At 46.4% G+C, this 27,395-nt stretch overlaps 1 protein-coding gene across 2 annotated transcripts; it reads left to right on the forward strand.

Moving 5' to 3' along the window:
- LOC116956921 (uncharacterized) lies at nucleotides 1-26,163 on the forward strand. Of its 2 annotated transcripts, none has more exons than XM_076054851.1 (15): nucleotides 1-253; nucleotides 3,446-3,490; nucleotides 7,301-7,379; nucleotides 9,249-9,383; nucleotides 10,062-10,175; nucleotides 12,942-13,055; nucleotides 13,550-13,608; nucleotides 14,287-14,424; nucleotides 15,331-15,384; nucleotides 16,307-16,444; nucleotides 17,353-17,406; nucleotides 17,904-18,222; nucleotides 20,883-21,404; nucleotides 23,104-23,499; nucleotides 24,213-26,163. In XM_076054851.1, exons 1-15 carry the CDS (start codon nucleotides 206-208, stop codon nucleotides 24,758-24,760), a joined length of 2,763 nt encoding a protein of 920 aa, XP_075910966.1. In that variant the 5' UTR covers nucleotides 1-205; the 3' UTR covers nucleotides 24,761-26,163. The 2 variants fall into 2 exon arrangements, with proteins under 2 accessions (XP_075910966.1, XP_075910967.1); XM_076054852.1 differs by having other exon boundaries at nucleotides 7,304-7,379.
- The last annotated feature ends 1,232 nt before the right edge of the window (nucleotides 26,164-27,395 follow it).

Genomic DNA, 27,395 nt, shown 5'->3' on the forward strand with positions numbered 1-27,395 from the left:
CCGCTGCCTTATGTGTTCAAGGTCACCGACGATGCTGGTCAGTAACCACTTCGCTCGTTCTTTCAGCTCTCTCTCTTCAGTCGGAGCCGCTTAAGCGACCGCCACGGGGAGTGTCCCAGAGCGGTTTGGCGAGACCGACAGCGAAGAAGTCGCAGCGCAGATGAAGGAAAATCACTGACGGCGGGCGGGCGGAGGGACGTAAAAAATGAATCTTCCGTCGTGTTTCATCGCCCTTCAATCGATCGCGACGCTGGTGAGTGAACGTTTTTTGGTTTGGCCATGTTAGATTGTTGTAGTACGGAGTTAGACTGATGGCCTTAATCTAAGTTGTCTTGTGGTTGTTGTTGTTGTTTGACTTGCATACCACTGGGATTTTTGCACACAGCATTGGTGTACGGTGTTTTTCGGGAATATTTTGCAGTTTTTTCCTGGATTTTTTCTTTGCACAGTCACTTTAAGATGTTTTCTTGTTCGTGTTTTTGTTTTTTGTTTGTTGCGGTTGCACCCGATTCAAGAGCCGAATGGCTCACAGGGCTCGTTACCAAATCAATGAAACTGAACTTACGCGCGGCGCCTTTGCAAACCGGAGGATGCCTGGTGTGGTCTGGGACTGTTGTTGTTGTTGTCTTGGTGTGGTCTGGGACTGTTGTTGTTGATGTCTTGGTGTGGTCTGGGACTGTTGTTGTTGATGTCTTGGTGTGGTCTGGGACTGTTGTTGTTGTCTTGGTGTGGTCTGGGACTGTTGTTGTTGATGTCTTGGTGTGGTCTGGGACTGTTGTTGTTGTCTTGGTGTGGTCTGGGACTGTTGTTGTTGTTGTCTTGGTGTGGTCTGGGACTGTTGTTGTTGTTGTTGTTGTTGTCTTGGTGTGGTCTAGGACTGTTGTTGTTGATGTCTTGGTGTGGTCTGGGACTGTTGTTGTTGATGTCTTGGTGTGGTCTGGGACTGTTGTTGTTGATGTCTTGGTGTGGTCTGGGACTGTTGTTGTTGATGTCTTGGTGTGGTCTGGGACTGTTGTTGTTGATGTCTTGGTGTGGTCTGGGACTGTTGTTGTTGATGTCTTGGTGTGGTCTGGGACTGTTGTTGTTGATGTCTTGGTGTGGTCTGGGACTGTTGTTGTTGATGTCTTAGTGTGGTCTGGGACTGTTGTTGTTGATGTCTTGGTGTGGTCTGGGACTGTTGTTGTTGATGTCTTGGTGTGGTCTGGGACTGTTGTTGTTGATGTCTTGGTGTGGTCTGGGACTGTTGTTGTTGACGTCTTAGTGTGGTCTGGGACTGTTGTTGTTGATGTCTTGGTGTGGTCTGGGACTGTTGTTGTTGATGTCTTAGTGTGGTCTGGGACTGTTGTTGTTGATGTCTTGGTGTGGTCTGGGACTGTTGTTGTTGATGTCTTGGTGTGGTCTGGGACTGTTGTTGTTGTGGTCTTGGTGTGGTCTGGGACTGTTGTTGTTGATGTCTTGGTGTGGTCTGGGACTGTTGTTGTTGATGTCTTGGTGTGGTCTGGGGCTGTTGTTGTTGATGTCTTGGTGTGGTCTGGGACTGTTGTTGTTGATGTCTTGGTGTGGTCTGGGACTGTTGTTGATGTCTTGGTGTGGTCTGGGACTGTTGTTGTTGATGTCTTAGTGTGGTCTGGGACTGTTGTTGTTGATGTCTTGGTGTGGTCTGGGACTGTTGTTGTTGTTGTGGTCTGGGACTGTTGTTGATGCCTTGGTGTGGTCTTCGACTGTTGTTGTGTTGCCTTGCCCCAAGCTTGCATTGAGTGTTGATAAATCGCCACGAATTTATGTCCATGTCAAAAAACGACTAATTAACGGCTATGTTTTTAAGTTTTTCTGCCACGGCAAAGTTTTCCAAGATTACAACTCGCCAATTGAATGATCGGATACATTGCTCACATTGACGCAGAACTGATGATGATTTCAAATATTATCACTGCGCGTGCTCAGTGAAAATATTACTTTCCCGGCACCCGCCTAGCAGAAGAATCAGGCCACTAAGTGGATGATAGCAGAACCATAGCCAATCAGCATTAATCAAACTCAGTCCTTCTAAGTGGATGATAGCAGAGCCACAGCCAATCAGCATCAATCAAACTCAGCCCACTAAGTGGATGATAGCAGAGCCACGGCCAATCAGCATCAATCAAACTCAGCCCCTCTAAGTGGATGATAGCAGAGCCACAGCCAATCAACATCAACAAAACTCAACCCCTCTAAGTGGATGATAATAGAGCCACAGCCAATCAGCATCAATCAAACTCAACCCCTCTAAGTGGATGATAGCAGAGCCACAGCCAATCAACATCAACCAAGCTAAGCCCCTCTGTGTGTAAATATATTGCAACTACTGTACTGTAGAGGCAATCATGTGGATTTCAGATTAACCAGAGCAACTCATCTGTTCGGAATTAAGCAGCTTGTGATCTGCAAATAAACATTTCCAACATATCAAAGTGTATAACTGTTTTTAGATTACACATTTGGGCTGAAGCGAAAAATCCACGAGTTATTAATTTACGTCAAAATCTCGCGTCGAACTGCATGCGGATAACCGAGAGCTTAAATACTTTATTCATATGTATTAGTTCATGCCTAGTGGCATGCTTACCTTTTTCACTACTTTGCACTCCTATCGGTGTGTGTGTGTATTGTGTGTAGTGTGTGTGTATATTGTGTGTGTGGTGTGTGTGTGTGTAGTGTGTGAGTGTGTTGTGAGTGTTGTTAGTGTTGTAACTCGCTGAACCCCGTGCCACACTGCTGGACATCTGTGACAAAGCGCTTCATAGCTGATCGCATTCCTCCCTACCTCCCTCGACAGTCCAATCGCTTTTTGCTGCACTTGCCTATAAGCTCCCCCCCCCCCCCCCCCGTCGTTCCCCAAACTGCACTGGAACAAAGTTATTGATGTACCTGGTTGATCTAAAGGCCACGGCCGTACATGTGCCGCTTGCTATCTATAAATATAAACAAGTTTTTTGTTTTGTCTATGGGCCTCTATATGCCTCTACAGGTATCTATTCATCTCTTTGAGTCTCTATGTATGTCTGTGGGTCTCTATGTGTATCTGTGGGTCTCTATGTATCGACATGGATTTCTAGAGACCTCTATGCGTCCACATCATTTGGCCACCGCTATAAATGTCCACGCGGTGATGATATCAGCCACTTGGTTGAGCTGCTATCATTAGCAGCTCAGTGGTGGGGGCCTTACACCTGGTTAAATAAATAAATTTCCAGTTTAGTTTATGAATCTCTAAGTATCTCTATAGGTCTCTGTGGATCTCTCTACGGATTCACCACTTTATTATTTACCGTTGTGCATTTTTGTCCAAATGGTTTTTCTTTGGAGATTGAACTGGACGCAGTTTCAGTTTAAATTTCGTATTTTTAGAACGTGTTGACGGACGCGTGCTCAGAGTGATTTTTTTACGATTTCCTTTGCTCTGCAGATACTTCCCTCTGAAAGTGCGGCGATCAGAAATGGACTACAAGAGGTAAGATGCAAATAAAAATTTGAGGCCAACAAGAATATTGTAGGGCTCATCAAAGCCATGGGTAGGCTGACTGAGATGACCGTTAGATGCACCATCAGCTGCACCGCTACTGTGCCAACACGCATCATTTTGTAAGCCCGGCGCTCCGCTCGTTGTTGTGAGCATCGCTCCTGTGTCCTCCATTATAGCGCACAATTAAACACAACAACAACCGCCATTCGCCACTAAGTGGCGGTGACGTCACCACGATGCTTGTGCCAGGCTATGCGCACCTTGAGGCCACGTGAAGTGTCAAACGCCTGCCAGCAGAAGGTCACGGGGCAGACCCAGGTGCCAGGGGTCGACTGACTGAGATGACTGAGATGACTGGCTGATGCACCACATGTGCCCCCTACTGTGCCAACTTGCTGTGCTTAAGCCAGCCGGTGCTCCGCTCGTTGTTGTGAGCATCGCTCCTCCGCCCTCCGTTATTGTTGAAGGGCGACTGTCTCCAACTGCCCAGCAGTATCTTTCACGAGCCTCCTCCACAGAGGCCGATCTTGACACCTGTGGTACCAGTCATCGGCAAGTCAACTCAGCTCCACATCCTCCTGTACCACATCACTCCATCTCTTTTCTAGCTTGTGCAGCGCCCGTCTAGACCCCACTATCCGGCCGAACAAAAGCTGTTTAGGCATGTGGTGACTGGGCATGCGGGCTACATGACTCTGCCAACGCAGCCTTGACTGACGGATGAGCTCACCGTTGGGACTTTGCCCAGATCTTTCAAGGATTTGTGAGCTCCTCACACAATCAAGCCTGGTTGAACCCAGGATGGATCATCGGCAGGCCAGTCTAAATGTTTCCAACCGGTGATGATGCTCCATTCGGGGGGTCCACATTTCACAAGCGTAGAGAAGGGAGGGAGTGACTGTGGCCGAGAAGACCTGAAGATTGGTGCAGAGCGACAGACCAGGTAGTAGAAGAAAAAATAATAATGTTTCCAACCGGCGATGATGCTCCATTCGGGGGGTCCACGTTTCACAAGCGTAGAGAAGGGAGGGAGTGACTGTGGCCGAGAAAACCTGAAGATTGGTGCAGAGCGACAGACCAGGTAGTAGAAAAAATAATGCCGCTTGGGTGATTCTGAGTGAGAGCTTTGCTGTCAAACCAAAGCCGGTCATGAGCACACTGCCCAGGTATGGGAAACTCTCCACTCTCTCCACAACTGCCCCACCACCGATTGGGAATTGTGGGGGTGGAGTGCCCGATAGTACAAAATACCCAGGCAGGTGCTTAGTTTTGGTGGGGCTGATGGTAAGGCCCCACCTCTTTGTGGCACGCTCCAGGTTCAGCAGCAGCGCGTCCAACTCCTCCTCTGAGTGAGCGGCAATTACCAGATCATTGGCATATATAACGTGGTTGACCAATAGGGAGCCATCCCTTGACCGCACCTGGGCATCGATCAGCCTCCCATTGTATCTGTACCAGATGGAAATTCCTCTGGTACAGCTATCAAAGGCTTCACGAACAACGTTGTCGAAAAATATGTTCAATAATGTGGGAGCCAGAGGACATCCCTGTCGCACCCCAAGGTGAACAGGGAATGGCTCTGACTCCAGGTCAATTAATTTACCCAGGCCCGCTCACCCTCATGAAGGTTCTTAATGATCGTGAGCAGAGGATCATGGACTCAGAAAGCACGAAGTACAACCCAGAGCCCAGGCCTACTGATGGTATCATAGTCCTTGACCAGGTCAATAAAGCAGAGATGTAGGTCTTGTTGGAATTTCCTACACCTCTGATGTAGCACACGGAGAGAAAATATGGCATCTGTGCAGGGCTGCCCTTTCCTGAAACCACTTTGGGGCACCGCAAGTCACCGTGCCTGGCAAGGCAGTGTTGAATAATCCTTGCCAGGACCTCTCCCGGCACATTAATGAGTAAGATGCCCCTGTAGTTGTAACAGTCTGTGTGGTCCCCCTTCTTAAAAAGGGGGACCACCAGGGCATCCTTCCAATCCTGCGGAACCCATCCAGTAGTCCACACTGTTGTTATGTCATGTAGGGCAGTCTGTGCACAAATGCCACCCTCCCTCAGCATTTCGCTTTGGAGATCATCTCTGCCCCGTGCCTTTCCTGGTCTCAGACTCTGGATCACCTTTAGTGCTTCCTCAACAGATGGCACCTCAGCCAGCCACTCACAGGGGGTGACTACGTCTTCCAATATTTGAGGCACCGCAGCCTCAGCAGCGTCATCCCCACTTTGTGCCACGATGTTTTCCATGTCGAGGGATTTTCCCTCCCCCAGGACTTCACACAAATGCTCAGCAAATCTGCAAAACCTGTTCCTGGGGGTCGGAGATTGGATCACCGTTTTTTCCCCTAATGATGGTAATATATGTGGCGCTGCAGGTTACTTTTTTTTCAATTAATTACTACAAAACCACACAAACACACGCACACACACACACCCATATACAGCCTTCAAAAGCAAAGATGTCCTATTTTAGGCTGAGCCGACCTAGGGGTGACCCATACCCGGGTCAGATAATCGCTGTCGCTGGTGTTGGGCGTGTGCGGGAATCGAACTTTGCTCACCAGATTGGGAACACGTGCACACAAAGACTCCTGCGTAGCCTTAGCAGACCGCAGGGGCAAGTGCTGCTAGCGAGTAGCAGCACCTATGAAGGCCACCGGCACTGTTGCACACACAGACGGGGCGTGGGTGGCCAGCACGCACGCCCGGTCGCCTTTGTCTCCCCCCAGTGGCGATGCTTTACTAGACACCACTGCACCGTGTAGCTTACTTGAGGCTGGGTCGACCTTGGGGAACCCCTCAGCCCCCGGGTTGCAGATCCTCGTCCTGTAACTCGATGGCAGGGGCGATGGCAGAACGAATAACGTGAAGCTGAGTGTGCGCAGTGTGGCTGGGAGTTCCGCGGTTTGTCCCCACACAAAGCGGCCTCTGTTGGCGGACGAATTCATGGTAGGTGAGGATGCTGAGCATTGGGGCGTCCCCGTGGTGGCTAGGGAGATGTTGACTACCTCGTCTGGTATGCAGAAAGTTGTGGGTTTGATCCCAGACCCTGACACCCTCTGCTGTAAATTTAAAATCTGAGTCTCTCTCCCCGTGGTCACGTGAATTTTTTTACAGGGTCCTCTAGTTTATTCTTCCCACATTTGGAATCAATGAATTCCTAATTGATGATGACATCAGCCACTTCGTAGAGCTGCGATCATTTCTGATGGACAGGTAGCTTCTTAAAAAAGAGCTACACAGCTCAGTGGTGCCTTACACCAGGTACATAAAATAGTTTAGTTTATGGGTCTCTATGGATCTCTGTGTGTCTCTAGGGGTCTCTATGTGTCTCTACGAGTCTCTAGGCATTTTTATGGGTCTCTATGTAACTCTGTGGGTCTCTAAGTTTCTCTGTTGGTCTCAGTTGGTCTCTGTATCTCAAAATGTATCTACGGATCTCTATGTGTCTCCATGAGTCTCTATGTGTCTCCATGAGTCTCTGTGTCTCTGTGGATCTCTATGTATCGCTATAGGTCTCTGTGTCTCTGTGGGTCTCTATGGATCTCTAAAGGTCTCTATGGATCGCACGTCTATGTGTCTCTACGGATCTCTATGCGTTTAGAGTATTGAGCTGCTGCTATAAATGTCCACACATTGATGATGACATCAGCCATTTGGATGAGCTGCTATCAGCATTTGTGACGGACATGGTCACTTCTAAACACAGCAGCTCAGTGGGGCCTCGTTACACCTGAAAACATAAATTACTTTGGTTGTTACATTATCCTCGTCTTTAATTTTCTTTCCAAGCAGGTTATCAAAGGCGGATGTAACGAAACGACGCACTACTTGTCAACACGTGGCTTCTGTTGTGAGCTCTGCCAAGCAGGTAACGTGCACAGAACGAAAGGCCTGACTCAAAAACCACCATCGAAAGGTTTTAATGTAGATACGTTGAACGTCTTTCGCACTGCACGTAGTCAACAGTGGCTAATCGGAGGTGCAGTTTTGAGCCTCTGGGCAGTGTTGAATATATTTTGGTAGTGCAGTCTATGGGCAGTGTTGAATCCATATGGGTAGTATTGAGTCTATGGGCAGTGTTGAATCGATATAGGTAGTGGTAGTCTATGGGCAGTTTGAATCTATATGGGCAGTGTTGAATCTGTATGGGCAGTGTTGAATCTATATGGGCAGTGTTAGTCTATGGGCAGTGTTGAATCTATTTGGGCAGTGTTGAATCTATATGGGCAGTGTTGAATCTATATGGGCAGTATTAGTCTATGGGCATTGTTGAATCTGTATGGGTAGTGTTAGTATATGGGCAGTATATGTTGAACTTCTTTCGCACCGTACAGGGCTAACCGTGCCTAATAGGAGGTGTGGTATGAAGGACAACAACACTGAACACAACAACAACAAGCAGCAGTTCTAAACGAAATTACGTTTCAATCTGGATGATTAAATCGTGAATTTCATCACTCAGACTTTCCAGATTTAAGTAACACTTTAATTGAATTGAGCACTGGGTTGGGAAATAGAAAACAATTTGACGAAAACTTAAATGAGTGTATAAATACAATCGTTTGAGCTGCGTAGTGGTGGTGGTTGGTAGCAGCTTGTGAAGGAAGCTGCTACTGGGAAATTGGAGGCAGTCACCCTCCAGCAACAACTACAATAAACTATTATACCCTACACTAATATACACTACACTACTATATACTACACTACTATACACTACACTACTATACACTACACTACTATACACTACACTACTATACACTACACTACTATACACTACACTACTATACACTACACTACTATACACTACACTACTATACACTACACTACTATACACTACACTACTATACACTACACTACTATACACTACACTACAATACACTACACTACTATACACTACACTACTATACCACTACACTACTATAAACTACACTATACACTACACTATACACTACACTACTATACACTGCACTACTATACACTACACTACTATACACTACACTATACACTACACTACTATACACTACACTACTATACACTACACTACTATAAACTACACTACTATACACTACACTACTATACACTACACTATACACTACACTACTATACACTACACTATACACTACACTACTATACACTACACTACTATACACTACACTACTATACACTACACTACTATACACTACACTACTATACACTACACTACTATACACTACACTATACACTACACTACTATACACTACACTATACACTACACTACTATACACTATACACTACACTACTATACACTATAGTAGTGTAGTGTATAGTGTAGTGTATAGTAGTGTAGTATATAGTAGTATAGTCTATAGTGTAATGTATAGTAGTGTAGTGTATAATATTGTAGTGTATAGTGGTGTAGTATATAGTAGTGTATAGTGTAGTGTATAGTGTAGTGTAATAAACACATAGGATATGACGTGACAAAGTAAGTTGTAATTTATCGTTCCCCATGATTAATTTGTGTTTCGATGAGTCACCTAAAAATACAGTGTATAGTAGTGAACGGGCAGTTCTCGGGTTACGAATCTAATTCGTTCCTGAGACCCGTTCCTAAGTGGAACGGTTCACGAGTCTGGAACACAGCAAGGCGGGGAAGGACAACAAACACCAAAACCTTTTGATTTGTATTCTCGTTCAGTCGGTGCGTCTGTTTCCCTCCGCCACCCACTCACTCACCCACCCTGCTGCCGCCTTGCAGGTAGCAGGAAGGTGATGGATTGCGAATCTGACACGACCGGCACGTTTTGTACGAGTTGTCGCACGGGAGAAGAGTACACGGACGAACCGAACAGCTCCAACGAGTGCAAGAAGTGCACCGTTTGCTACGTGAATTGTAAGAGGGGTGGGTGGTTGTTTGTAGACACGACGTGAACCCGTTCACAAAAAGGAGGGGACGGGTTTGGAGGAATCAAGGGGTTTGCGTGATTCATGCACCGCTCGCGATACGAAGTCAAATCTCGCCACTGTGGGCGCCACTGCGTCGAGGGTTAGCTCCCAACCATGACGATGCCTGCGCTTGTATCCTGCATCAACGCGCGTCGCTCCCGCGTCACAGCGCGTCGCTCCCGCGTCACAGCGCATCGCTCCCGCGTCACCGCGCGACGCTCCCGCGTCACAGCGCGTCGCTCCCGCGTCACCGCGCGATGCTCCCGCGTCACCGCGCATCACTCCCGCGTCACCGCGCATCACTCCCGCGTCACAGCGCGACGCTCCCGCGTCACAGCGTGACGCTCCCGCGTCACCGCGCGACGCTCCCGCGTCACCGCGCATCACTCCCGCGTCACAGCGCGACGCTCCCGCGTCACAGCACGTCGCTCCCGCGTCACAGCGCGTCGCTCCCGCGTCACAGCGCGACGCTCCCGCGTCACAGCGCGACGCTCCCGCGTCACCGCGTGTCCGAGACCCTTCCCTTCCATACAGCTGCATACGCATGCAGCTCACTGCATGCGTAGACACTCCCCAAACGTGCGGTGGTGTTGGTGGTAATGGTGGTGGTGTTGTTGTTTTGCAGCCGAGGACACCGAGAGCAGATGCACCACCAGGCAGGACACTCGCTGTCGCTGTAGAGACGGCTTTCAGAGGGCTGCCCCATCGGACCCCTGCATGGACGCGAAGCCAGCCCCAGGTTCGGACGACCGCTCGCCACACCCACGCGGCTCTAACGCGCTCACAATCGACAATGATGGGTAGCGGGGAGGGTAAGGGAACACGCACACGGGGATTGGGAGATGCTACGTGGGAAAGGTGAACGATAACCATGATGAGAAGTGTAGTGTATGGTGTAGTGTATAGGGTAGTATATAGTATAGTGTAGTGTATAGTGTAGTGTATAGTGTAGTGTATAGTGTAGTGTATAGTGTAGTGAATAGTGTATAGTGTAGTGTATAGTGTAGTGTATAGTGTAGTGTATAGTGTAGTGCATAGTGTAGTGTATAGTGTAGTGCATAGTGTAGTGTATAGGGTAGTGTATAGTTTAGTATATAGTGTAGTGTATAGTGTAGTGTATAGTGTAGTGTATAGTGTAGTGTATAGTGTAGTGAATAGTATAGTGTATAGTGTAGTGCATAGTGTAGTTTATAGTGTAGTGCATAGTGTAGTGTATAGTGTAGTGCATAGTGTAGTGCATAGTGTAGTGTATAGGGTAGTGTATAGTGTAGTATATAGTGTAGTCTATAGGGTAGCGTATAGTGCAGTGTATAGGGTAGTATATAGTATAGTGTATAGTGTAGTGTATAGTGTAGTGTATAGTGTAGTGTATAGTGTAGTGAATAGTGTATAGTATAGTGTATAGTGTAGTGTATAGTGTAGTGTATAGTGCAGTGCATAGTGTAGTGTATAGTGTAGTGCATAGTGTAGTGTATAGGGTAGTGTATAGTTTAGTGTATAGTGTAGTGTATAGGGTAGTGTATAGGGTAGTGTATAGTGTAGTGCACAGTGTAGTGTATAGTAGTGCATCGTTGTAGTGTATAGGAGTGTAGTGTATAGTGGTGTAGTGTATACTAGTGTAGATTATAGTGTATCGTATAGTGTAGTATATAGTAGTGTATAGTGTAGTGTATAGTGTAGTGTATAGGGTAGTGTATAGTGTAGTATATAGTGTAGTCTATAGGGTAGCGTATAGTGTAGTGTATAGGGTAGTATATAGTATAGTGTATAGGGTAGTGTATAGTGTAGTGCATAGTGTATAGGGTAGTGTATAGTGTAGTGTATAGTGTAGTGTATAGTAGTAGTGTAGTGTATCGGAGTGTAGTGTATTGTGGTGTAGTGTATAGTATTGTAGTTTATAGTGTATCGTGTAGTGCAGTGTATATAGTAGTGTATAGTGTAGTGTATAGTAGTGTATAGTGTAGTGTATAGGGTAGTGTATAGTGTAGTATATAGTGTAGTGTATAGTAGTGTAATGTATAGTGTAGTGTATAGTGAGTGTATAATGTAGTGTAGTGTGTAGTGTAGTAGTATAGTGTAGTGCATAGTGTAGTAGTATAGTGTAGTGTATAGTGTAGTGTATAGTGTAGTGTGTAGTATAGTCTAGTGTAATGTATAGTGTAGTGTGTAGTGTATAGTAGTGTATAGGGTAGTGTATATTGTAGTATATAGTGTAGTGTATAGTGTAGTGTATCGGGTAGTGTATAGTGTAGTATATAGTGTAGTGTGTAGTGTATAGTAGTGTCTAGTAGTGTATAGGGTAGTGTATAGTAGTGTATAGTGTAGTGTATAGTGTATAGTAGTGTATAGTAGTGTATAGGGTAGTGTATAGTGTAGTGTATAGTAGTGTATAGCGTAGTGTAGGCGCTTGCACGAGGAGGAGGGATCTGAGGAGCTATGAAGCTCTTTGTTCACAGACGTCCTGGTGAGGCGCACGCGGTGAGCGAGTTACAGGAACGAGCACACAAACACACGATAGGGGTGCAGACCAGAGGACAGTCCCAGACCACACCAAGACAACAACAACAGTCCCACACTACACCATGACAACAACAACAGTCCCACACCACACCATGACAACAACATTCCCAGACCACACCAAGACATCAACAGTACCCTCGATAAAATTACACATTCGAATGTAACTGTAGAGGTAATAATCGGCACTCCCCATGCTGTTAGCGGGTAGCTCCCCCTTCTCGTCAACGGGGGGCGGAAGCCGGGTCACGCCAGTGTGAAGGACCATGGCCCAACGGGCCAACACCAATCCCGCGGATAAGGGATCCTGGGACACAAATCCGCAAACCCCAGGAGGGGGTAACTAGGGAATGATGTCACCTTCCAGAAGCTTCTGGAAGGGAGGCGTGGCTAGGGCGGAGCAAGCCACGGAGCTGTATATAAGCCTGACCACTAAAGGGTCCGCTCAGTCATCTCCAAGCTGAAGACCGAAGACAGAACTGAAGATAGGACCCTGGACCCCAAGCTCCGCTGTCCTTCTAAGGGCCGGAACTCAGTGAGCCCAGCGGTCAAGACCCGGAGACCTTGGGATGGTCGGGTCAGCGTGGCCTCCCCTAGGCCCCTAGCTGGAGGGCTCACGAACCCGGTCCGAGACATGTCGTTTCGTTTCCCCAATGTAACTGCTGCCACAATCACAACTTGGTTTGTAGACACCAGGGTATTGCATGTCAGGAATCACATCCTTTACAGATGGGATTAAATCACGGATTTTTTTGTACTGTGTAGAAAGGAACCTGGATCCTGTGTTTGTTTAAGATTTTGGAAATATCTTTGGTAACCCCTGCTATGTATGGCAAAGTGATGGTTTTGGTTGGATCCTCAGAAGGCTCTCTCCCCATGGCTGTCTCCTACACACCGCACTATTATACACTACACTATAAACTACACACACACTACACTATACACTACACTACTATACACTACTCTGCTAAATGTGTACAATCCTCAGACGTTGCTGGCGCTATCACCGGTTTTGTCATCGGTGCTGCCGTGCTCCTCATTCTACTTCTGGCGACTGTGGGCCTCCTTCTCTATAGAATCCACTGCAAACGCTTCCCCTGGGGTAAGTCACGGTGGCTAAGAGGATGTTGACTCCCTCGCCTGGTATGCAGGAGGTCGTTGGTTCGATGCCGGACCCTGACGATGCCTGCTGCTGTATATTTAGAGTTTGCATGTCTCTCTCTCTCTCATCATCATCACAGTGTATATTAGTGTATAGTAGTGTAGTGTATAGTAGTGTATAGTGTAGTGTAGTATACTACTTCTGGCCCACCAGTGTGTTGGAGAGTAAATCCACAACATTACAATTTGAGTACCGTCACGTATCGCTGGTAATTATATCATCTGGCGATTTTCCAGAATAGTAAACCTCATTTAGTGGGTGTGATATTACACTTAAAATTAACCTTTTAAGCCATATGAAGAAGAGAATAACATGATAGTCATCGTCATCATCAACATAAGCCCATCACGACAGGTCTATATGATGTAATATATAATTCTCAAGCATGTATATATAACAATGCTCTATAATAATTTTCATTTTCTCTTATATAGAGAGGAGTCGTTGCACACGTGCGAACACATCTTTGAATATGGATGAAGAGCTTTTGAATGTAAGTAATTCCACCTCGCTAAGTCTCTGTGACCTGACCAAAACACACCCCTGTTATTGGTGTCACTGCTGAATGAGAACCTCAGCAGACCGCGTGAGTCGCCAGGGTCATTTTCCCGTCCTGAATCGCGATGGTCAGTGTGGGTCAGTGAAGCATTAGGCGTGGCAGCACAGGTCATTATAATCTGCAGCAACCAGTCCATGTTGACTCTCCAACGAGGTCCCTCAGACCTTCGGATCGCCTTCTTTCTAAGGACTCCAAGGTCGAGGCTTTGATCCTGGGATGATCAGGACTACTGTGTGTGTGTGGTTGAGTAAGTGAGTGGGTGGATGGGTGGGTGAGTGAATGAGTGAGTGAATGACTAAGTGGGTGAGTGAGTGATTGAGTGAATGGGTGAGTGCGTGTGTGGTTGAGTAAGTGAGTGGGTGTATGGTTGAGTGACTGGGTGAGTAGTTGAGTGGGTCAGCGAGTGAGTGAGTGGGCGTGTGGTTGAGTGGCTGAGTGTGTAAATAAGCATTTACCCACCTAGTTCTGGCCATCTACCCTGCACATTCTGTATATTTCCTGGTTTCCATACACGGTGGTGCACTTGGATCAACGGAGGAAATGCGCCACTTCATAAATGTGCAGTGTTAATACTCACACGATCCGGGGGTGGAAACACCCACTGGAATCCAGGAGACTGTTACAGATGACGTCACGGATAAACGGAAAGAGGAGGTGGGGCGGGAGAGAGAGGGAACGCCCACGAGGGGAGCGGTGACGTCACCGGATGAGGCGGGGCGATCGGTGGCGCCTTTCACGCAGATTTTGGACGTGAGTGGTGTGCACGTGGCGTGAGCTCGTGGGGGAAACAGAGGAGCTGTACCGTCTCAACATTCGTCTCCTGGACTTATTACACATGGAATGTATTATCATTGCCTTCTTTTAAAAGTCAATTGGCCTTCGTTGTTCCTTCCATGAATATCCTTTAAAAAAAAAGTTGAGCCAAAACGTACGGCTGTATTTAGAATCAAAGCACTCGCCATATTTTCACGCAAGCATCTTTCCCGTCACGGTGTGTTCAGTGATTATGGAGCTTTGCCACGATTTCTGACGCAAGATGCATACTTGGCAGATCATCACTTTGTGTATTTAACCGGTGGTTCTTGAAACTGGTAACTAAAAATACCAGCCTGCCATGTGGTAGCTACTACACACAGCAGCAATGTAAGATCAACGTTTACTAAAAAGTATGGAATAAAAAAAATTATCCTTTAAAAAACAATGTCGATATGTCACGCGCAATGACCGAGAATGGTGGAGGGGCTGGATGGGGGAATAGACGAGGCAGGGAAGCCATGAGACAGTTCCGGTAGGAGATGGGGCAGGCTGAAAGTGTGGGGTGGGTGTGGACGAGACAGGCTAGCGAGGAGGACAAGGAGGGTTACAAGGCTCGAGAATGGAGGAGGAGGACAGCGAGCGAGAGAGACGTGGCTGCATCTGTTGCATTATTGATGAAAGTTGATGTGTCGATGCGGGTGTCCAGGGCAGCCATTGAGTTTTTGAATCGAGTGAGAAGTCGAGGTGATCGGCTGTAATCAGAATCAATGCTCACGTGATATTGCCGATGAGCAAGACGGGGTTACGACTACATGTAGAATGCATGTTCATTCTGAAGCGCCTTGATTGCTATCATGTACTCCTGCTCCCCCCCCCCCCCCCCTCTTCATATGCTTGCAGCAGTTGAAAATGAATTCACTGTGCAGTACTATCTTCTGTAATGATGGAGTGAATGTAAGTAATTCCACGTTACTCGGTATATACCACTCTCTCGTTTTGATTTAAAGCTTTCGTGACTGCAGTAATTCATATTATTGGTTCTTTCGGTAAAGTCACGTTGAAGGGAAACAATAAAATAATAAAATATATTTCAAACAATTAAAAAAATTCTGACGACGTTTCGACCATAACACCATAACACAAATGACGACTGTTTGTGTTATGGTCGAAACGTCGTGAGAATTTTTTCTATTGTTTTATATATTTTATTATTTTATTGTTTCCCTTCAACGTGACTTTACCGAAAGAACTAAGAATATGAAAATACACTCTCTTGTTGTTGATGTGCTTTTCATGATGGTGGTAATTGCGCAAGCCCCGACACAACGGGTCCATGGTTTTCTAGAGGAAGGTGTCAGGGGGAACAGAAAGACCATGGGAATGTGGACTTTCTGTGCTTGAAGTGTTGTCTCGGTGCGGGGAAGAAATTCTCGGTGTCCACCTTTGAAGGTGTTTTCTGATGGTGATGTAGAGTCGTAGCTTTTATATAAAATATATATGGGGGTGTGGTGTGCGGAAGTAACTAGCATTCCACGGGGGGATCAGTTGTGGAGAGAGTGGAGAGATTATCCGTCCCTGGGCATTCTATAGCTGTATCGGAGGAATTCCCACCTGGTAAAGGTAAAATGGGAGTCTGATCGATGCTTTGGTGCGGTCGAGGGATGGTCAGCCGTGTTGTGCGTGCTGATGATGATCTGGGAATTGCTGCTCACTCACTTGCTGTGTCTTTACTCTGCTAGAGTGCAGAGGATTTCATTGGTAAGATGATCACGGAAAATCAAGAGGGCAACTGGAAGGACGTTGAGAAGCATTTGCCACTTTATGTGTAGTGTTAATACTCACACAATCCGGGGTGGAAACACCCACGGGAATCCAGATGACTGTTACAGATGACGTCACGGACGAAGGGAAAGAGGAGGCGGGGCTTGAGAGAGAGGGAACGCCCACGAGGGGAGCGGTGACGTCACCGGATGAAGCGGGGCGATCGGTGGCGCCTTTCACGGGGAGTTTGGACGTGAGTGGTCTGCACGCAGCGTGAGCTCGTGGGGGAAACAGAGGAGCTGTGCCATCTCAACATTCGTCTCCTGGACTCATTACACGTGGAATGTTTTATCATTGCCTTCTTTTAAAAGTCAATTGGCCTTCGTTGTTACCTTCCATGAATATCCTTTAAAAAAAAGGTTGAGCCAAAACGTACGGCTGTATTTAGAATGAAAGCACTGGGCATATCTTCACGCAAGCATCTTTCCCGTCACAGTGTGTTCAGTGATGATGGAGCTTTGCCACGATTTCTGACGCAAGATGCATACTTGGCAGATCATCACTTTGTGTATTTAACCGGTGGTTCTTGAAACTGGTAATTTAAAAAAACAGCCTGCCATGCGGTAGCTACTACACACAGCAGTAATGTAAGATCAACGTCTACTGAAAAGTATGGAACAAAAAAATTATCCTTTAAAAAACAACGGACATATGTCACGCGCAATGACCGAGAATGGTGGAGGGGCTGGATGGGGGGCGGGGAAGAGACGAGGCAGGGAAGCCATGAGACACTTCCGGTAGGGGATGGGCAGGCCGGAAGTGTGGGGTGGGTGTGGACGAGACAGGCGAGCGAGGAGGACAAGGAGGGTTACAATGCTCGAGAATGGAGGAGCAGGACAGCGAGAGACAGAGAGAGGTGGCTGCATGTTTTGTTGCGTTATTGAAGAAAGTTGATGTGTCGATGCGGGTGTCCAAGGCAGCCATTGAGTATTTGAATCGAGTGAGAAGTCGAGGTGATCGGCTGTAATCAGAATAAATGTTCACGTGATATTGCCGACGAGCAAGACGGGGTTACGACTACATGTAGAATGCATGTTCATTCTGAAGCGCCTTGATTGCTATCATGTACTCCTGCTCCCCCCCCTCTTCATATGCTTGCAGCGGTTGAAAATGAATTCACTGTGCAGTAATATCTTCTGTTATGATGAAGTGAATGTAAGTAATTCCACGTTACTCGGTCTATCCTACTCTCTTGTTGTTGATGTGCTTTTCATTACTGTGGTAAGTGCGCAAGCCCCGACCCAACGGGCCCATGGTTATCTGGAGGAAGGTGGGAGGGGGGGACAGAAAGACCATGGGGGAGGGGAGGAGTGGGACTTTAGGTGCTTGAAGTGTTGTCTAGGTGCAGGGATGGAATTCTCGGTGTCCACCCTTGAAGGTGTTTTCTGACGGTTGTGTAGAGTGGTAGCTTTGATATGCATATATATGGAGGGCGGGGATGAAGTAACCAGCATTCTAGGGGGAGATCAGGTGTGGAGAGGTTTTCCATACCTGGGATTTCCATGGCTGTTCCAGAGGAATTCCCATCTAGTAAAGGTAAAATGGGAGGCTGATCAATGCTCGGGTGCGGTCGTGGGATCAGCCATATTGTGTGTGATGATGATGATCTGGTGTTTGCTGCTAACTCACTTGCCGTGCTTTTACTCTGACAGAGCATAGAGGATTTAATCGGTAAAACTATCGCGCAAGGCAGAGAAGGCAACTGGAGGGACGTCGAGAGGGAGTTGCCAGAGTTGCGAGAGTGGATCGGCAAAACTCCCTCCCTTTTCCTGCACGAGCTGAAGAGGAGGAATGTGGTTACAGAAGAGGAGTACTGGAGGGCGTTTACAATTTCCAACGCCGTCAAGCGTGTGGACTCAATCCTGTTGCGCATCATGATACGAGGGGAAGGCAAACGCCGAAAGCTTCTGGAGACACTCGAACAACAGCGGAGCAGGGAACGGCATTTCCTGGACATGCTGAAGACGAGCCGTGCGTACACTTTACACACTCGTCAGCGTTGCAATCCGTTAATCGTAGCCTTTTTCATTTTTTCAGGCCGGAGGACTTCGTAATAATAAGATTTAATGAAGCGACATTCATGCTAATTATATCCCACATCGCTATACATATCCTATTATATATAGCAATTACCGAGCATATGAACACCCTCAGAAAGTTTAATAATAACAATCAAATACATAAATGTTGCCAAAACTAAAGAGACGCATATTCTTGGTTCCTTTGGTAAAGTCACGTAGATATAAGAATAATAATGAAAATAAAGTGAATAAACTGAAAAAAATACAAACTACTAATGTAGACTGTAGCTTGGTTTTTAATCGGAGTGAGTGTACTGGCAGTCTATAATGTAGACTATAGCCTGGTTGTTAAGTAACACAGATCAAGTCACGATTCTTGTCAACCTCCACCGTCAGCAGTGTGGATGTGTGGAGCGAGGTCACATTAGCTGCCCCGCCCATGCTGCTGACACACTTGGGCCACGCCCATCTCTAAACCTTTATAAACAGTTTGCCTTTAGAGGCTAACCCCTCTTTTTCTGATGACGACCGCTTGTGTTCCGATCGAAACGTCGTGGTTTTTGTTTTAATTTGATTTTATTACCGAAAGAACCAGAATGAGTCTACATTATAGACTGCCAATACGCTCACCGATGTTAAAACCAGGCTACAGTCTACATTATAGACTACCAGTACACTCACCAAACTTAATAACCAGGCTACAGTCTACATTATAGACTGCCAGTACACTCACCAAACTTAATAACCAGGCTACAGTCTACATTATAGACTGCCAGTATGCTCACCCAGCTTAACAACCAGGCTACAGTCTACATTATAGACTGCCAGTACACTCACTCAGTTTAATAACCAGGCTACAGTCTACATTATATACTGCCAATACACTCACCAAACTTAATAACCAGGCTACAGTCCACATTATAACCTGCCATTACACTCACTCCGATTTCGAACCAAGCTACAGTCTATATTATAGACTGCCAGTACACTCACCAGCCTTAATAACCAGGCTACAGTCTACATTAGAGGTTTTAATTTATTATTTGTATTCACTTTATTTTTTTTATCTACGTGACTTTACCAAAAGAACCAAGAATATGAATTCCTGCAGTCACGAAAGTTTTAAGTAAACATGTATACATAATAAAGGTTTTTGGGTTAGATCGCGTTATTTATAAATGTGTTGTAACCCTCCACCACCCAACACGGCCAATCAGCAAAAAATTGTCACGTTGACATAAGACAAATAATTCACTACTTTAGCCCACCGGTGTGTTGAGTGAATCCACAACATTTACAGTTTGAGTACGACGTTTCGCTGGTAAATACATCCAGCATCATCAGGAAATTCGCCATAATATTGGTCGCGAAAGCCTACGTGTTAAACTAAATATTTTTAAAGACACAAACAAGAACGACAAAAAAGGTTATTACAACAGAGAAATTAGTCCACTAAGTCTCAGCATCGCAGGCCCTCAGTCCCAGCATCTCTCTCAAGCGGGAAAAACCTTCACAGGTGGGGCAATGGTGGAGTGACCAGCAAAGTTGCGACTAATTTAGGCCGATCTCAGTGGACACTGAATACATATCATACTCATCCCCTTTACATCATCATCGTCAGCCAAGGTAAATCCACTGCTGGATGAAGGCCTCCCCAAGCATCTAATACCTCCCATGACCCTGCTATGCAACGATCCACTTAGCACTCGCACACGAGCTGATTTAAATCGCCGACAGTAGCTCCATGTGTATATTAACATCGTCTGCAGTTCAAAGTAGCTTCAGGCAAAGCAATAGTTTGAATGCATTTCGGAAAAAGCAAGCGTAGTATTCCTCTATTGTCCATTTGCATTCCGGGAAGCCTCGATAATCAATGTTCGAGCAACACGGCACGGCACCACGTGCACCAATGCTGCCACGTTGTAAAGGTTTGGTACACGACGAGGCAATACCACTGGCTACAGCACATTGACTGGTCACTGGGAGTTGAGTAAAATAAACAAACTATTTATTTTTAACTAAAATATTTTATTTTACTGGGAGAGGCCCCACTGAGCTGCTATGTAGCAGCTCTTTTTCAGAAGCGACCTGGCCACCACAAATGACAGCTCAACCATCAGTCATCATTACGTGGAAATGTATAGCATTATGTATAGTATTACGTGGAAATGTAATGTATAGCATTACGTGGAAATGTATAGCATGCTAATGTTCTAAATGCATAATATTGATTCTAAATGTGGAGGAAAAACCCGGACGACCCGGAGAAAAATCAACGCGACCACCACGGGGAGAGAGAGAGAGACACACACACAGACTCCACATATAAAATAGGAGTCAGGGTCGGGATCTCATACATACCAGGCGAGGTAGTTAACATCACATCTTCATTATGGCAAATGTAACCAGCTTGGGATGGCCAAATACCCTCAAGAAGGGGATCTGAAGCCGCTTCGAGTCGAGATGCTTCCACCAGCAGTGGCATGGGCAAGAAATGTCGAGGTTCAGCTTTGCCTTTCATGGCCACGACTTAACCATGGCTGACAATGATGAGCAAAAAAACTGAGTCGTGATTGTAAAGATTTACACAATGATTTGTTTATCTTGCAGATTTGTGCTCGCCCACTCTGAACCCCAACTCGGCACATCGACAGCTTCAAATTTCTGCCGATCTCAGCACAGTGACGTGGACCCAGGTAGAGCAGCCTTACTCTAATCACCGAGAAATGTTTAAGCAGTGGGAAATAGTCCTCTGCTTCGAGACCTTTACGTCGGGTGACCACTACTGGGAAGTGGACGTGAGAGTCTCTAAAAACTGTTCTATAGGCGTCGCACGTGAGTCGATTCCCTGGAAATGTCAAGAAAAGTCTGGCAGGCTGGGCTGGAATGAGCAGTCTTGGGCGTTCATTCAATGGGATTCAAATTACTCTGCAAGACATGGAGACCAATCTATACCTTATCCAGAGATTAAACATTTGCAGAGAGTCGGCGTTCGCTTGGACTTTAACGCAGGAAAACTTTCGTTTTACAACGCCAACACCATGGAGCTGTTGCACTCATTCGACGACATTCCAAGTGGGCCGCTCTGTCCAGCTATGCAGGTGAACTCGGGCTCAGTCGCGATTTACGAAGGTGAGTACAAGGGCGTGTCGCGCATAGGGAATCCTTGACACTGACTTGGAGTGTATTCATACCCAGAAGGAAAACCCGGTTCAGAATCGTCGCCGCTGAGTGTGCATGCAGGCGATGTAGCCACAGCAGTAGAGCACGTGAACATCCCCTTTGTCAATCCACTGCTGGATGAGTGTTCACCAACTTCCTATGGGTCGATCGTGGAGGTTATTTGGCCCTACTTTACCTGCTATGTCTGTGTGTGGCGGGGGTAGTGAAGGCGAGGGAGTCTAGATGTGAGGTTATAACAGTAGAGTGTGGAGCTGGGAGTGAGGGTATCTCGGAGCTCTGTGCTTCTTTTGAATGCAAACACAGCGGTGGTTCCTGAAACACTGCGGCAATGTTTGTGTCACCACCCGGGAAGCGAAGAAGGCAGATTGTCTCAATCTGAAACAAACAATTTTCAATTGTCTGAAATTTTGTAATGAGGCTTGATTTTCGTATTTTTTATTTTTACATTTAATTCTAAAATCGGGAGCACAGATGCCGAAAGATGAAAGCAGAAATTAAGAAAAAAGCCTAAAAATTACAAAAAGTGATGGAGGAGGTGGCTGTTCTAAATTAAACTGGGAGATATAAAGATAATGTATAAAGCAAAGAGTGGTTGTGGGCATATTGATGGCTGTTGCTGACAGAGACGGATATGGAGTGATATCAGTTAACGTGTAGAAATATATAGTGAAATCCTTAAGAAGTTATTTGGGTTAGATCGGGTAAATAGATAAATGTGTCGTTAAAACCCGCCCCACCCGACACAGCCAACTAGTAAGGGTTGTCACGTAAACAGAACGTGCCAATTCGTCACTAGTACAACACCCGTGTGTTGGAGAGCCAAGCAACAACATTTACAAACTGAATACGACGTTTCGCCAGTAATTACAACTAGCTTCATCAGGCGACAGCCAGATTTGTGGAAAAATCTTACTGTTTCGTTCCTCATATAGAGGGTTAGATGTGTTGATCACCCACACCTGATCAACCTAGTTGTAACTATTAGCGAAACGTCGTACTCAGATTGCAAATGTTGTGGCTTGACTCTCCAACACACCGGTGTGCTGTACTAGTATACTACACTATACACTACACTACTATACACTCCACTATCCACTACACCACTATACACAACTAAACTAGACACTACACTATACACTACTATACACTAGTGCTGTACTAGTGACGAATTGGACTAGTATACTGCACTATACACTACACTACTATACACTCCACTATCCACTACACCACTATACACAACTAAACTAGACACTACACTATACACTACTATACACTAGTGCTGTACTAGTGACGAATTGGCACGTTCTGTTTACGTGATAACCCTTACTAGTTGGCTGTGTCGGGTGCTGGCGGGTTTTAACGACACAACATTTATATATTTACGCGATCTAACCCAAAAACCTCTATTATGGATGATATTGGTCGCGAAATCCTACGTGTTAAACTATATTGTGACCGTGAAATTTATTGTCAGCGTAGGACCATAATAAATGGTAGTTGCTTGGGGGAGACCTCCCAGCAATGACTTAAAATTAACGTATGATGATGATGATGATGATAAACGTGACGAAGGCATTAAACAATTGCAAAGCTATAACTCAAATTTGTTTTGATGGAAATATTTTTTTTCTTACAAATATATTAACAGCTCAATCATTCAAGAACCTGACTGTGGATGAGAGCAGAGAAGACATTCAGATTTGTGATCACTTTGCAAACAGCGGAGATCATCGCACAAACAACACCGATGCAGAGAAGGGTGACAGCGAAGATGCATTGCTCGGAACGACGACAGAGGAACCTGCGGTGACACGAGAGTTGATCGGGAGGATCCCTGCAATGCTACATCACGAGTTGCTCGTCCAGGGTCTCATCACACAATACGAGTTCTCAGAAGTCAATTTGAAGCCCAGCGCGTCAGATCGAGTTAAGTTCATGATAAGACGCCTCAATCGCAAGACGAGAAAGAAGCTGCAACTCCGAGACATTCTGCGTGAACATCGTGAAAATCAAGAGGCATTCCTGAAAATGAGGAGCGAATCGTGTACGTGATATGCTGTACACGCCACACAACGTGCATTGCTGAGTGTATTAATGCATCATCTTTGTCACTCAACTCTAATGCTGGTATACGATGAAGAAAGATATCCGTATTAGATATGAACCCTTAGTACGGTGCAATATTCATTGTTTAGCGTGGCAGATGCATTGCTGAAAAGCGCCGCATTAAGGGAAAATGCGTTCATGAATTGCGGCAGTAAACTGGAGTACGTGGAGAAAACCCACGAGCATCAGAATCTTTATTGTGAATGAGGACTCCGATGAGCTATGAAACTTTTTTCACAGATGTCCAGTAGGGACACGGGGTCAGCGAGTTACATCAACACCAAACAATAAGTATGAAGCAGGTAACACGTAATCCCCCTATAGATGGATTCCAGATGAATCCATCTGATTCATGAATTTGTGTGATCCACCCTCGCCTCCAACGCCACTGGTAACGTCCAGACGTATCCTGAAGCCATCAAACAGTTTGCTGAGAGTGAGATTGGGTCAGTCGGTTGATACCTTGGGCTCTATTTGATTTGCCTTTCATAGTCAGGGCATGAACATCAGCTGTGTGAAGTGCAGCCCGGCACACTAAAATTGTCATCAGATGTTTGTACTTCTTCCTGACATATTGCCAAGTGCAAAGTGTATTTCTCAAAAGTAAACAATGCTCGCTTAACACAATATTTGTATTATTATCGTTTACAGGCACTTGCTCGCCGACTCTGAACCCAAACACAGCACATCGGAACCTCCAGATTTCTGCCGACTTTAAAACTGTCAGGACCTCCACACGCACCCAACCTTACCGTAACAACTTAGGCCGGTTCAGCCACTACCAAGTGGTCATTTGCTCTGAGAAATTCTCGTCAGGTCGCCACTACTGGGAGGTGGACGTGAGAGGTTGTGAGAAATTCAACATCGGTCTCACGTATGATGCGATACCACGGAAAGGTGATGACAAAGCTTGTAAAATTGGATTCAATGAAGTTTCCTGGAGCCTTAAGAAACGGGGCAACGCCTACACGGCAGTACATAACGAGACAGAAACAAAACTGTCGATGCGAGATGCTCCCAAAAAAGTCGGGGTTCACCTGGACTGGGAGGCGGGCGTCTTGTCATTCTACAGCGCCGACTCCATGTCGCTGCTGCATCGATATCACGGACAATTTGATCGAGAGCTGTACCCTGCAATGGCCGTGCTGCATAAAAGTCTCGCAATATGCCCGTTGCCGTACGCAGACGCTCGCTGTTAGAGATCAGTGGCGCCTATTTGAGCGGTCGCCTATGCGACCCCTGTATGTATGTAGAGTAATCCCTGGCCAACCGCGAGGACTCAGGTTCCTGAAAACCCGCTCGGTTGGTAAAGTTTCAGGGGGCCTATGGGTTATTGGGGGTTAGGAGAACCACAGACGTGGTCAGACTCGTCATAGCTTGACTAAGCTGCTGTTTATTAACTAAACTGTCTTACATTATGAATACAAATTAAATAAACATGACTTTAACTTTAAATACCTTTTAATACTAGTGATTATTCGAGTTAAAAGTATTAACGATGATGACGATGACAATGAGATGATGGGGGAAGCGCTGGTTAGAAGTAGTAGGGGCTCAGCCCAGCCATGCCCTCTTCCTCCGGGCCACAGACGTGTAGCGCTGTAATTAGCGCTATATATATACTTAATGGGTCGCGCTACTTACCTGCAGTTGCAGACGGGATCCAGCAGGGGCAATTCCTCGCACCGGGATAGGGGCTGCTAGATTCCCCAGTTCCGAGGCAAGGGGGGGCTGCGGGGTGTGCTGGGATCCTCCGGGACCCCCCTTGGAACTCTCTGGAAGGGTGGAGTGGCCAGGGGTGGGCACGCCTCCAGAGCTGTATAAAAGCCGGAACTCTGGACGGCTTGGGCGGCCAGTTGAAGACTGAAGCCCAGCTAGCCAGGACCCTGGGACTCACCTCACCCGCCGACCTTGTAAGGGCCCGGTCTGAGTGGGCCAGTTGTCGGGACCTGTACCTTGTCTGGGTCAGGTCAGCCACCCTTAGCCGGAGAACCCAGAGACCGTGGCCCCAGTAGTAGGGCACGTCAGTTTGGAGGCGGTGCCTCCTTAGGCAGCGGGTGAAGGGGCCGTTACCCATTCAAGTGGTAAGGGTTCGCTACGTGCTGCATCGTAGCCATTGTTAAAAACGTGTTGTCTCTAACCGTCCTTCTCCACTCTCGTAAAACCCACACTGCAGACGCAACACCCTCTCACTCTCACCATTCGCTGCATGCTTGGGTCCATGGTTTAGGGCAAAATGAATGTGCACCATGGAGTACTGTACAACAAACAGGCGGCAAGCTGATCACTTGAGCAGCGCCATGGCCCCATGGAATTTGTATTACATTTCGCGGTTCGCAGAGCATTTGAAAACATCTGTATTGATGTCAGGTTTTTACGTATTTTTATATTAATCTGTTCATATAGTCGATCGTACTGCTATGTTAAAACGCTGTGTAAGGTGTATTTTTTATGCTTGTGAATCAATGTTATGCTAATGTCCGATTTGACCATTTCTGTGATTCAGTGTATACACGGTATTTCGATGTCCTACTTTGTCTTTAACTTGATTCTTTGAGTGTCATATTTTGTATTAAACTCCATACAGTGAGTCCAAACAAAACCATTGCATTCCCATGGCGTACATCATCTTAAGCTTGACTGAGAGTGAGCAGCTACAACATGGGACCTTTTTTTGTCAGTATTAAAGTATGAAAAAATAACAAGAGGTTTTAACCCTTTCTGGCACTAAAACATTCGTGTTAAGATGTTAAAACATCAAATAGAAACCTTCTACAAGGAACTGTGTCACTGCGTTAACCACACACAGGGTCCTTGTGGTGAACATGCAAACGTGCTGCTCGCCTTTTAGCGTTCTATGGCCTGACACTGGTGGTGAGACTGGGCCCTAAAGAAGTCTGTCTCTGGTGTGGACCAATCAGTCTCAGAGACAATGCCACTTATTATTATCAGAGCTTGATTTGTTTGCATGTTCACCACACGTTCCGCGTGTGGTTAATGCAGACACGATTCCCAGCAAGAAATTTCTATTTGGTGTTTGAACATCTTAACACGACTGTTTTATTGCCAGAAAGGTGTAAAACCTATTCTTATTTATTCATACTTTCACTATGAGTGGCCGATCTGATATTTGATCTTTATTTAGTGATTCCACACCACACATTTGGTTGGCAGGAAGCACCCAGGCACATCTGCAGACTGTCAGAAGCCTATCGGCTCCAGGGAGAAGGGGGGGGGGGGGGTTGGTACCAGGGGGTATTACTAGACTGGAAACCAGCAAACTCTGAAAAGGGTTTCGTGCGGCACGACATCGCTCGGCAGAGCTGGACAGAAATCTGGCGAGCCCCATAATACGGTCCAGGAGCTCCCACACTTCAGCTCATCCAGTTGCAAACGGCCGAACTTGAGAGGCAATAACCTCAGGCCAATGTGCAGCAGAGTTGACTTACTTTCAAAACGTAGGTCAGGGGCCTCATCCATGATGGGTCCGGGAGGTGGAGGGGTTTGAGCCGACCATAAGGAAAATATTTGAACTGAAAAGAAAAATCGGGAAACGGAGTCGAGCCGGGAGGCGACGGAAAGTTATTTGAAGGGGCTCCGAGGAGCAGGAAAGCGGGTAGAGCACGAGGAGTGTGGGGGGACGCTTGAGGGAAGGGGCGACTACAAGGAGTGAAGAACCAAGTGCCAGGCCGAGTGCAGGTCGCTTTGTGTCTTCAATAAACAGACTCTGAGTGCCCAGAAATTGAGAAACTTTACCGTGATGTCACGATGTTTTTTTGTGCTTTCAATAAAAAAGTGAGGCACCTACCTTGGGCCCATCAACAGATAGAGGAG

This window comes from Petromyzon marinus, chromosome 68 (assembly GCF_048934315.1).
Source record: "Petromyzon marinus isolate PM22_M1 ecotype Great Lakes invasive population chromosome 68, UKy_Petmar_22M1.pri1.0, whole genome shotgun sequence".
NCBI classification, from domain to species: Eukaryota; Metazoa; Chordata; class Hyperoartia; order Petromyzontiformes; family Petromyzontidae; genus Petromyzon; species Petromyzon marinus.

Bases quoted from the DNA above. Each gene is read 5' to 3' on its own strand.
- LOC116956921 (XM_076054851.1), top strand. From the start codon at position 206: ATGAATCTTCCGTCGTGTTTCATCGCCCTTCAATCGATCGCGACGCTG. The intron at 10,176-12,941 runs GTTCGGACGACC...TACAATCCTCAG, and splicing joins GGACGCGAAGCCAGCCCCAG to ACGTTGCTGGCGCTATCACC. The intron at 13,056-13,549 runs GTAAGTCACGGT...TCTCTTATATAG, and splicing joins CTGCAAACGCTTCCCCTGGG to AGAGGAGTCGTTGCACACGT.